Source organism: Amblyomma maculatum, chromosome 2 (genome assembly GCF_055883805.1).
Source record: "Amblyomma maculatum isolate TAMU_Amacu chromosome 2, ASM5588380v1, whole genome shotgun sequence".
NCBI lineage: Eukaryota > Metazoa > Arthropoda > Arachnida > Ixodida > Ixodidae > Amblyomma > Amblyomma maculatum.
In genome coordinates, this window is record NC_139345.1 from 99,655,746 (window position 1) to 99,668,226 (window position 12,481).

At 41.1% G+C, this 12,481-nt stretch overlaps 1 protein-coding gene across 1 annotated transcript in view; it reads left to right on the top strand.

The window, feature by feature from the left end:
• Nt5c (5' nucleotidase C) overlaps positions 1-12,481 on the top strand; it is a 54,510-nt gene that overhangs the window by 16,425 nt on the left and 25,604 nt on the right. Inside the window, exons 6-9 of the mRNA XM_084594834.1 lie at positions 305-433; positions 2,436-2,493; positions 7,014-7,116; positions 9,325-9,426. Coding sequence (XP_084450960.1) covers positions 305-433; positions 2,436-2,493; positions 7,014-7,116; positions 9,325-9,426 — 392 coding nt within the window. The remainder of the gene's footprint in view (positions 1-304; positions 434-2,435; positions 2,494-7,013; positions 7,117-9,324; positions 9,427-12,481) is intronic.

Below are 12,481 nucleotides of genomic sequence, written 5' to 3' on the forward strand. Positions count from 1 at the left end.
AACCGCATGTGGTCGAAATTAATTTTGAAGCTGTCTTTTACAGCATTCCTCGGCCTGGGTGCAGCTTGAGGATCTTAGACCCACATATTAAAGCAGGCTGTTTTATGCTTGTCTCAGCAACAGGGCTTGTCTCAGCAATATAAGGGGCCAATCTATCTTGCCATAGCTGCACTGAGGAAATGTTTAGGTTTCAACAGTTTCATTTCTTTTAATGGTGGTTGTGTTATTAGAAAAAAATAAGTGTGTAGAATGCTGTTGGGTGTTCCTGGCTCATCGTGTGTGTTGGTAAATTTATTTTTTGCAGGAAGTTCGCATGAAGCAGCTCAACGACCTCTTTTCCGTTCCTGAAATATGCCTCCTGTCCAATGTGACCGAGTACTTCGAACGACATAACATCGCCTACAACCCTGAGATTCTGTTCTTTGACATTCAGGCGAGTATGCGTAATACTAATTGAAGGTTGCTTTGCTCAGAGGTGTCCTGGAAAGCATTTTTTATGTGTAATTTATTCTATGCTCCGCACGAAGGTTCCACTTGAATTTTCTCTTGATTTTGACTTGTGGTAGAGATCATTTCAAAGCACATTTCAATACTTTATTGTTGCCCCGCTGTGATGGCGAAGTGTTAAGCACTCGACTTCTATGCCCAAGGATCGGCGGCCGCTTTTCGATAAAAGTGAAAGGCTAGGCGCCCATGTGGTGTGGGATGTCTGTGCGCATTGAAGAACCCCAGGTGGGTGAAGTTTTATGAGCCCTCCATTATGGCGTCTCTTATAGCCTGAGCCGCTTTGGAACGTTAAACCTCATAAACCAAGCCAATACTTTGATTGTTATTAGTAAGGTATCTAGTTTCATTCAGCATGCCTGGGTGCTACTCTTTTAAACCTCATAAATCAAACCAATACTTTGATTGTTATTAGTAAGGTATCTAGTTTCATTCAGCATGCCTGGGCGCTACTCTTGTAATACTGACTCTAAGGAAAGGGTTTTTTTTTTTTTGCAGCATACACCTTTGTATGCTGACATCCCAGATGATGGCTTTTTTTTTTTGGCCACTGTCGCAGGTTTCCATCACAGATTTTATGGTGCTACTCTGCTACTCAGGATATAAATATTTTTATGGTTGTCTGCGTAGTATTCTTGGGAAAAGTATTTTACTGTCTTATGTGCTGCGTCTTTCTTTTATTACAATGGATATTCAGTAAGTTTTGCCTGTTGTATTACGGCATTTTTGTTCAGTGTTGGAATTGAAAGAAGATGCATTCAAATGAAAGGTTGTAATGTCGTGCTCCACAGCAACACATCACTTCTTGGTTTGCGGTCCCATCATTGGCATTGCTTAGTGACAGTGTAATATCTTTCAGTTCTTTCTGTTAATGAAAGTTGCACCACAGGTAGCAGAACCTGCTGAAGCCCTTTTTTTTATTTTTGCATATTGGCATCTTGGTTGCTGTTACAGGTCCCCAGGTATAGCTGAAATTTCTGGAGTCCTCTACAGTGGATTCCCTCATAGCCGGAGTTGGTTTGAAATGTTAAACCCTATAAACCAAACTTTTGCGTGTTGTGTATTGTTGCTTCGCCGGCTTCTTGATGATGTACTGTATTTACTCGCTTATAATCCCCCCCCTGCATATAACCCCGCACCCCTTACTTTGAACACCGCGAGGGAAAAAAAAAACATCCTCGCATGTAACTCTCATGTTTATCTGAAACAATAAAAAAGAACACTGGGCACTAGAAAAATACAACTGCACACTCAGTGATCATTTCATTTTCAAAACATTTATTCAAACGACTGCCAGAACGTCACTTGTTATCCGATTCTCAATCGTCGCCACTCTCACTGTTACCATCCAAACCAGCATCACTTTCCATGCGTCCACGATCCACTAGCAGAGCAATGAAATATCAGGCCTTCGCATGCATCCCGTCGGTGTGAGGACGTAAAGGCCGTCGGCTGAGTCGCACTCGTGGCGCTAAAACAAAGCAGGCCAACAGTACAAACTGGCTTGACTAGTTATTGAAACAGCACCTGGCAAAAGGCCAAACAACCGCTGGCTGAACAAAGCGTGACCAATGGCGTGGAGAATAAACAGACTATGCTATGGATGTGGATTTGGCTACGCCTTTTGTTGGCTCCTTATCGGCTTGACGAGCTTCAATGGCAGTGGGGATGGCGGACTGCATGGGGAACCCGCGCATTGCCATGTAGCCACCGAAATCCCCCTACCCCTCCCCCCCACCACCACCTCCCTGAAAAAAAAATTCGCAGATAACCCGTGCCCCCTCTTGTTAAACGCATTTTTTCAAATTTTAATGCGGATTATACACAAGTAAATACGGTATTTAACATACTTGACAAATTTTTTCTGTATTGCAACTATCAAAACAGTAATGCGAGTAAAAATTTGTGTCGCTCTCTTTTCTCTTCATTAGAATGCCATTTCAAGCATCCACCCCGTGATTCACAGCACACTCACCGAAGCAAACATCAGTAAGTGCTTCATGGTTGTTGCTCTCCTGGCTAAAAAATTGTATTAGTACATTATTCTTAAAGAGTAAGCTCACTCTTACCTGAAGCTGCATTCACAGGAACTACCACACTTCTTCCTGGTGTTAACACCTATGGAGCACTGATTTCCCACAGTTATAGTATTTCTAGGTATTATCAACAACAGCAAAACAAGCTGGAGGCTTAAAAAGATAGGCAGTGTATTGGGTGATTTTGTGTCCTAAAAAAAAAACTGACTGCTTGGGGGAAACTGTAGTGAAGCATTTAGCGAGTGTTTGAGAATGATTGCAGCTATCTAGCTCTGTTGTTCTTAAACTATGGCAGAGAACATTCCATACACTCACGTGTCCTGCGTGGACCCTCCTGGTCGACTCATCGCAGAATCGTGTGTGTTTGTGTGACTCCACTATTCTTCATGGCCTAGCTGGTTGTGCTGCGATGACATACATGGGGTGAATAATAACAGGACATCATGGCATTACCCTCCTACCCTCTTCAATCTTTTTTTGATTAAACATTGGCTTCACATTTCAAGCCAAATAGAGAACTTTTAAGGTAGAAAAACATTCACTGAGTTGTGCAAAGTTAAACAGATAGGTTCATGCAGTAAGCCACTGTTTGATGAGATGCGGCATATTATTGGAATGTCTTTGTGCAGGTTTTGGCAATGATTGGGTTGTACAATTTGCCAAGCTATTACGCTGTCCAAAATTACAGTGTAGGTGTTTTTCACTTGGTCACTGTCAGTGGATGGGTGCCCATGTCCGTACAGGGTCGCTTGTCTTGTATATTTCTTGTTTTGCCATCACAGATTAGGCATTGGCATACTGTCGGTCTATGACGCATGGCTGGTATGAGCACAGGAGGCAGGAAGTGACATAGAGGTTGACTTTATTGATGATGTTCTGTTGCATGAGCACTGAGCACAGTTAGCTATTTCCTGCCTTGCATATGCTTGAAGGGCATCGTTTGCACTGCTTCCTGCATCACGATGTTGATGGTGAATGGAATATAGGACAGCATGGTATCATTTGTCTTATGCTTGGTGTCAGTGCCTTTACCAGGCATGCCAGTGATGGCCTCACTTGACCGCTCCTTGACCGCTCCTTGACACTGTTTGCCTGTTAATGATACCCTCTGGCAGTATGGCCGCTCGTCTAGCTGCGGTGAATGGGTGCATCCTGACTATCAGGAGAAGGTCTGGAACACCATTATGATGCTAGCTGTTATCACAAGCATTGTAACTTTATCTGCACTATCTTTGGGCAGATCATTTTGCTTTTGCATCATGAGTCGGGTTGTCATCAGTGTTGCTTGAAAGTGCTATGTAACTCTGACTTGATGCACTCGGAAGGTTCGTTCAGTTAGCTATATGAGGTTTTATGGTACAAAAGCAACTATGACTGCGATGCGCCAAACACAAAGGTTTGTTCAGTACTGAGACTGGCTTTAGAAACCATGCTAGCTGTGTTGAAGGAGTCTTTCATGGCTGGAAGTCTCTGTGGCTTGTATATGTGGTCAGTGATAACTGGCCTGAGTTTTTTGAGCCTGCGCGACTCAACTGACTCAACTGCAGTGCACTGTGAAGTGCTCGATCTTCACTTTTCTGGCTACACACCAGTTTTATAAGGTGTACAGGCATTTTTTTCTCAACGCTGAACTTGGCATTTTCTGCAGTGAAGTGTTCAGAAATAGGGTCTTTGGTCAGTTTCCCTTTTGATGGATCGTTGATCCCTGAGTGATTAGATTTTTCTTTGAGTGCTAAAACTAGATTGTGACCTGGAAACACCATTCTGCAGGCAGGCTTTTAACAGGCCACGCCTGAACACTTTGGGTCTTCATGCAGCCTTGTCTTGTGGGTATTCAGTGCGAATAAAACTTCGTAGGCTTCATTGAATGCCCTAAGATGATTACATTTATTGAGTACCTTAGGTATGTCATGCTTTTTCTCTGCAAACATTTTAGTGTTGAAGGGTTGCATGAAAACTTGGGCCCCTTTAGAAGAACGGCTGATTGGGCAATTTGGTGAACCATGATGCACAGTAATATAAGTGCGCAACAAAGACGAGACAAAGAGGAGAAGTGGACCACTTCTCCTCTTTGTCTCGTCTTTGTTGCGCACTTATATTACTGTCCATCTTGGGCCCCTTGCTGTGCAAAGCAATGCGCGGTGGTCTGGTAACTTGGTGCAATGATAGACGGCGCATGAGACTAGTGCCCCTCTGCTTCCCACTGGTGCCCGCTTGCCTGCTTTTCTATGCTGATGCCTTTGTGAAAATGCCACTCATACGCGATTAGGAGAAAGCTGTATATGGCTGGGCGGTGGGAAAGTGTTTTCTGCCATTCAGCAACAGCAGATATGGCATGTGAGAAGTATTTCCTTTTCATTTTCGAACTGCCAGATGATGAGGCAAGGCTGGAAGGTGAAAGGCTCAGAATGAAAAAAAAAGTCAGGATTTACGCAAAATGTTGAACTTGTTTCAGTTCATAAATCAAGAATCAGCGGGCTGCGAACATTTTCAGCATTGTATTGCCTGCTGGAAACTCGTGTCAATGTTTTCTTTTTACCTCAATGAGTAAATTAAATGAATCTTGTACTATGCTGTAATTGGTTTGGTAGTCAATGTATCATGAAAAAAAATTCGAAGGACGATTATGATACATTGTTATGCGAAATTTCAACACAGATAGGCGTTTTTGCAATATATTGATGCAAGGGTTTGAGAGATGCTGGAATGTATGTACTTGCAGTTACAAAAGCACTCTATTTTTCTCACGTGGCAAAGAAAATTTCTGCTAAGAGGAAAAAAATGAGTCATGAGCAAGGAAAGAAGAGGCACAAGCTCTGCGCCGCTTGCTGGTGCTCTTCTTTCTTCTTTACTGAGAAATTTTCTTTGGCTCAGGAGCTGTGTCTCTCATCCACTCGGTTACACCAACACAACTGCTGATCAGGCGCATAAGAGCTGTGCTCTAATAAATGAAGCCTTGTAGAGCTCATTTGCAGACTTGTAATGCAAGGTCTCAATTTTTTGTTCGAGACTACATACCGTCCTCATGGTTACTCATATTAAGCGGGTGGTACATGATTATTTTGATCATTGATTTGTGTGGTCATTATGCTGCTTGACGATGTACTACATATTCGCAGGTAGGTTCTGTCAGGTAGACATAGCACAGAAAGAAGACCGTGGGTTTACTTAATTCGTTTGAAAGGAGCCTCGTCATTAGACAGCCTTCATTTCAAGCCATGCATGCTTTTGATTGTTCTATAAGAAACTGAAAATGTAAAGCGTTTTCATTGATCCGTTGTCATAGTATTCCACATGCAGTGTAAACAAAACCAAAGTGCCTTTTTCACTAATGGCTATCACTACCAACATTCTACTAATGTGAGAGTTTGGAAAAATAATTGCTGCTTAATTGCCTAACCGATTCGCCTGAAATTTGTCAGGATATGAGGGAACACTGGTGTGTTTTATTTGCTTGTAGCAATACAACCAAGCGACGGAACGCAATGCGATTGGAGAGCTACAATAATTGTTTTTCTGAACACATGTGTCCTGTAAAATTTTGGTCTTGACTTTAGCACACAATGAACCAGTGATGGAATACATATTTATTTACTCTTCCTGGCATTTTGTAAAGTTGACCCGCATAAAAGCCGTCAGTGAACGCGTCTTTGACGCGCTTAGGACAGCCAGCAAAAATTACCAGCCTGTTTCGACACACGAGCAGCGCGGCACAGTGCACATCCGCCGTCTGTGCTTATGGGAGCAAGTGCGACGCCAAAGGACTGAGGGGCACAGTTTGGCTCTCCACAGGTTGCGCGCTTTGAAAGCAGAGCATTCACGCGGTAGAGCAGGCGGTGTTGTTCTCTCATCTAAAGTGTTCTTCCACCGTGGGCTGAAAGTAAGGATATTTGCCACCTCATACATGTTCTGTGTTATGGGTAGATGAAATATCATAAGGTGTGGTTTAGATGCTGTCACGAATTCTGGCGCATTTCAGGTGCCACCTTGGCGAAACAAACGATTTAAAGTATATGCTGCATATATGTGTTTTGCAAGGCTCCTTTAACTTTTGCAGACATGCGATTATGCTCTGTTGTCAATACTTTTTTAACGCCTGGTCTCACTACGCACATATCACACCTGTAGTTTTGCTTTCAGTAACGCATAGATTTCTTTCAGTTAATGCAACCTTGTGAACAGTTTATGGTCGAGGGCTCTTGTTTGTTACGTGCATCTTTGTTTTGTGTTTTGTTTTGTGTTTTTGTGCTAGTATTTTCTTTTGTGTACTGCAGAAGCTTAATTATGTTCAGACACTTCTTATGAAACCTTCAAAAAATAAAGAGCTGCAAATGGAGCCTGTATGTGCCGCTGCACATTTATTTGTTTACCCGGCTTCCAATGTCCACATTCTCTTTAACCCTTTCTGCCTACCCCTGTTCAAGGTGCTGTTGGTTCATTGAGTAACTACTGGTTCTTGTCTTTTTATTGCAGGTGAATATTTAGAAAAGCGGATAGAGCTCGTGGAATTTCTAGAGCGGCTTCGGAGTGCTGGCAAGCAGATGTTCCTGGTAACCAACAGCCCATTCAAATTTGTGTAAGTCTGTCTGAAGCACACTGACAAAATAGAATGTTGCTCTTCATTTTTTCGGCTGGCAGTGGTCTTGTTCTGAACTGCTCAATACGTTTGAGTCATCCAAAGCTTGAACTAAAGAATTTCTTTGAATGTTGCAGGAAACTAGAAGTACTATACATTGCAATAGAGCTTTTCATTGCTGAAGGAACACTGGTAAGAAATTGAGGGCATTCCGTATTTATGGATTACTATGTTCTAATGACAAACTGACATTCGAGCTTTTGTAAGCTAAAAAAATGCAAAAAAGCAAGTAAAAGAATTAGTGCTATTGGTGGTTTTGATGAGCAAACTGATATAAATATATCTTGATTTTGTTGCAGTTGGTCAGAGGCTGGGCTACATTGCCATTCACAATAATTGAACAGTGGTTACAAAGTAGTTTTCGTAAAATTGTATTTAATTTTAGGTACACGTTCTCAGCACAGTAAACTCTTTAATTTGGCCTTCAAGGGACCTAAAAATGTCAAAGAAACTGAAAGCTTAAATTATCGAATGGGCCTGAAAAATCTGTCGAAAACCATTTGTGTCACAGTAATTTAACCTTATGAACACCTGCATGATGGTTGTCTGCATTTGAGCTGAAAACGAAGCAAGAACGACGTTTTTCCCCGGTTTTATCAAGTGCTTTGCTTCGCGCACATTGTTGGGAAGGCTATCTTCTCAAAAGGGAAGGTCCCTCTTTATAAAAAGGCCCTGTCGTGTTTTGAGGATGCTTCTTTGCACAGTAAATTCGGTGAAGTATTGCAGTGAAGCGTGCAGTGCTGGGAAACTGGTGAATGTTTGGTGTATTCGGTAATTTTCTGTTATTTGAAAATTGTGAATATCACTTTTTGGATAATAATAATAATAATAATGATAATAATAATAATAATAATAATAATAATAATTATAATTATAATAATTGATTCACGGGAAAGGAAAGGCGCAGTATCTGTCACATTTGTTCCGTGGACACCTGAACTGCACCAAGGGAAGGGGGGAGTGAAAGTGAATAGAGAGGAAGAAGAGCCGTAGTGGAGGGCTACGGAGTAATTTGGACTTCCTGGGGATCTTAACGTGCACTGACATTTCGTTTCCGGCGGTTGGGCTCGAACTCGGGTACTGCGACCCTGCAAATTCGCAACACAAACACATTTATAACGGTTCAGCAAGTAAAGAAATCAGTTTGGATGATTCCAGTATCGCAATTTATGTGGCGTTGCCTACGGCCACATTTCCACATTGTAACTGTTTTTGCGTGGCCGGGGAAGTGCTGCAAGTAAGTTTTTCGATCTATTGCCAAATATGAGTTGGGTGAGGGTCAGACGAGCAAAGAAAAAGGAAAAACAAAGAGGAGAATAAACACAAATTTTGGAAAAATTAACTTCTCTGTGTCATGGGCGAAGAATGCGAGTTCCTTTTGCAGTGGTTGAGAATGACACACCTCTAAAACAGGCTTTACCACGCAACAGAACTAGTTTCGCCTTAGCACATATAAAGTTGCTTCCAAATGTGGGTTTACTGCACTACATTGGTGATATTAGGAGAATAGGTGTGCCTACCTAACAACTACCAATGTTTTTGCATGCTTTCAGATAGATGACCTTGTGCTGTTAGCGAACATGATCGCTGATTACCTGATTGATTTGTGTTTTTATCTTGTGTTGCCAGGAAAATATGATTTTATGCTCATTAGGTTTAATAATGCTGAAGCCACACTGCTGCTTACCTAAAACTTTTCTAAGTTGATTTATCTTCGAGCAAACCTTAACGAAGATTCATTGGGCACTTTTAATATTTTTTAAATTTTAGGACTCGCAGATTGTTTATCAGTTTTAGTTATCAAAATTTTGTTATCAGTTCCATCATGTTGATTGGTTAAGATGCTTAGGTTTGTTTGTCTGGTACATGATAGTTTTTTAGTTGCTTTCGCCGAGCAGTGCCCATTGACCAGCAGCAGTTCATAATGCTGTCAAGAGCAGTAAAGCATGCAATTGTAGAGGTCATATGAGCATGGGAGCGCTAGCCTTGTGTTTAGCTTTCTGTACAAATTGGGCATCGGTTGCTTTGGTCAGCCTTCTCTTGTTGGCAGTTTAGGATTGCTTTTTTGCTGTAGTGCTTTAATGTATTCTTCCTTCGTGGCTGAGTGATAATAGATGAAATTTTCATTGTCTTCTTTTGTTGCCGCAGGGATGTGGGCATGCGTTACATGATTGGTCCTGAGTGGCAAGACATCTTCGATGTAGTCATTGTTCAGGCAAGAAAGCCCAAGTTCTTCACTGACCAGCACAGGTATGCGTCATGCCCAGCTATTGGGGCAAATGCGCATTCTGGTTGCATTGCTTTTACTGCACTGAGTTACCTTACCAGCACCTTTTATTAGTGCCTTCATAAGTGACAACTGCTCATATCTATATGCTTTTACCTTTACTAATTTAAATGCACGGAAAAACTGTTTTCGATTGTAAATCTCTTCCTGAAACTTGTGGGTAAGGTTGTGATTCAAAATTGGCCTCTCGAGTAGACTCCTGACTGAAGTCCATGGTTCGCAAAATACATAGTTTCCAGCTTATCTGTAAGTTCCATTTTTCTAGATGCATTTTCTGGGGCCTTGAAAACGTGAGTGCGCATCATATAATAATAAGCTCAAATAATTTTTATTTTTTTATTAATATGAAGAAGACTTTGAACGATAGCTTGCCCCCTCCCCCCCCCCCCCCTTTTTATTTAAGGCCCTTTTAAAAGTGCGATGTCCTCGGGCATGCCTGAAATGGAATCATTTTCAAGGGTACTTTGTTGATGCTACTGTGATGCTAACAGTTATATGTGTTGAAAATAATGTTAGTTGCCTTGTTGTGTTCTTTTGGGTGCTATTCATGTACATACGTCGACATATTCATGCATGTTCATGAATGGCAAAAAGGACTTTTGAACTGTGAGTACTTTTGAACTGTGCATCTCTCTCAACATGCTGTTTCAAGGGAAACAAAATATTATTGTCAGGAGGGCAGTTGGTCAAGGCAGCAGTTCTCTATGGCATGATACTATGCATTTTGCTGCCATTAAGAAGTGTGACTGTGGAATTTAATTTATTTTTTTACAGTCCTGAGTGAGTCGAGGGAGATGATAGCATACTTTAGGGCCTGGCAACTGACTTGTGATGGCTGGAAGTTAGTTTAGTATTTCCACATGTTAGCTTTGCAGCACTTGAACTTGAGTAAGGGATACAGAGATCCCTTGCTGGTATAGAAGGTGACAAGCTTAGACAACTGCTGACTGAGTTTGAGTTCAGTTTAATGCTTTTACTCAGCGAAAAATTAACTTTGCAGGCTTTGAGAAATGGCATAAAGTAGGCAGTCTACTTTATGGTGTACTGAATGCTGGGCGGGCTCTAACATTGTGTCATCTTTTGCATTCGATACCCTGTGGGTTCTGCCTTTTAATTTATTTGTGTCTGCTCTGTGCCAATTTGCACTATGGTCACTGGTACCTGGCACGAATGAATCGCTCCTTTCACGGTATCTGGTCGGTTCCTCAAAACACTTCAACTTGCAGCGTCTTATCTAAGAGTCCAAAAAACAATTCAATCCTTAAGCATTTAAATCATACTCATGATTTCTTACTGATGTTACCTTTGCAAATGGTATTCTGTGAAAGGCTCCAAATGCCTCCTTATATATGCAGGAAGAGTGCCATCTTTTCAGCGGGGTGCTCGATGTTAAATGCAGTAATTACGTTTCTACAGCTTTTATTTGAACTATGGCTAGGTTGCCGCCTCTTCCAGGTATCTTATGCATTGCAGCTTATGTTGCTGCTTCACAGTTTTCATAAGTGAGTTCTTTCCAAAGCTCAGCTTTATGTGTAATCAGAGAGGGTAGGCACGGCGCACGGAGTGCAGCATTTATCTTTGCAGTTCCTTGACATGCTCGAGCTACTGAGTTGCTTCTTAATGCTAGCAGCTAATCGACTGCAGGGCATGCATAGTTGTTGAACTCTGGCTGCATGGTTAGCTAGACAATCCTGTGGTGAAAGGCTAGAGTAAAAGGCAGTTTCGTTGGCTGATCTCAGTGCTGTGTATGCATGGTAATGCATTAACAAAATGAACCATTTTTTGACAGGTTTATTTTTCCGATCATAATAAAAACCGAATTTTACTTCAGTGCTTCACGAACCCCTCCTTTTTGTATAATTGATAATATTTTCAGGTGCTATGCCCATGTATGTAAATGCAACCTGAATACTGTCAAATCTTGCCTGTTTAACATGCAATTTCCACAAATGTCTATGTAATAAAATTAGAGTTGTGCAAATGTTTAAATTTTTGAATGCAAAATGAATACTAATACTATAGCAGAAAAATGCCTTTGAATATCAAATACCTGATCAGTTGTTTGTTGAAGAATTCACGTCATTTGCAAATAAAATCGAACTAGAATTGCATAGAAGCGTGTACCTTACTGAGAGATCCAGTATAAATTTTGTACAATATTCTATATACCAGAGTTTTGTACAGGAGGACCTGCATTAAATCGAGTTGGGCTGTCATGTTGCTGCTGAATGGAGTAAACTCTCGTTAATTCGGTCTTCAAGGGACAAAAAAATAAACATCTGAATTGACCGAGAGCTTGAATTATTGAATGGCCCTGAATAAACGGCCAACAAAACCAATTGCATTACAGTAAAGTTATCTGATAAAAACCAGCACGATGGATGTAAACATTTCAGATGCAACCGAACGTTTTTTTCCTCGGTTTTGTCATGTGCTTCGCTTTGCGCACACTGTTAGGAAAGCCCTCTTCACAAAATGGCCCCGTCGCATTTTGAGGATGTTTCACTACACAGCCCACGTGGTTAAGCGTTGCGGTGAAACGCGCAGTGTGGGGAAACTGCAGTGAATTTGAAAATTTTCGGTGTATTTGGTATTTTTGAATATTTGATAATTTCTAATACTATTTATTGAATATGAATTGAAGGACAAACATTCGATTCGTATTCGAAATTTTGAATATTTGCATGCCTCAAATAAAATGAACTGTCTAAAAGTATGCATAAAGATATCGAGACAGGCATAGGAATAAGTTTTGGTATCCATTTCTTTTTTTTTCAACATGAGTGACAGTATTTTGTGGTACTTCTCATATGGCTCTGGTGAATGTCAAGCTTCATTTGCTTGTTTCTGGAGCATAAACGCTTTTAAAGTGCCTGAAGTGTATTGATTGGTTTACTGAACTTATTATGACGGAAATAGGTAAAAGAAGTGCACAATTGATACCCTGGAAAGAGTGTCAAGTTTCGATGTGAGTACCTACATGCATACAAAAAAAAAAAAGACACGCTAAATTATTAA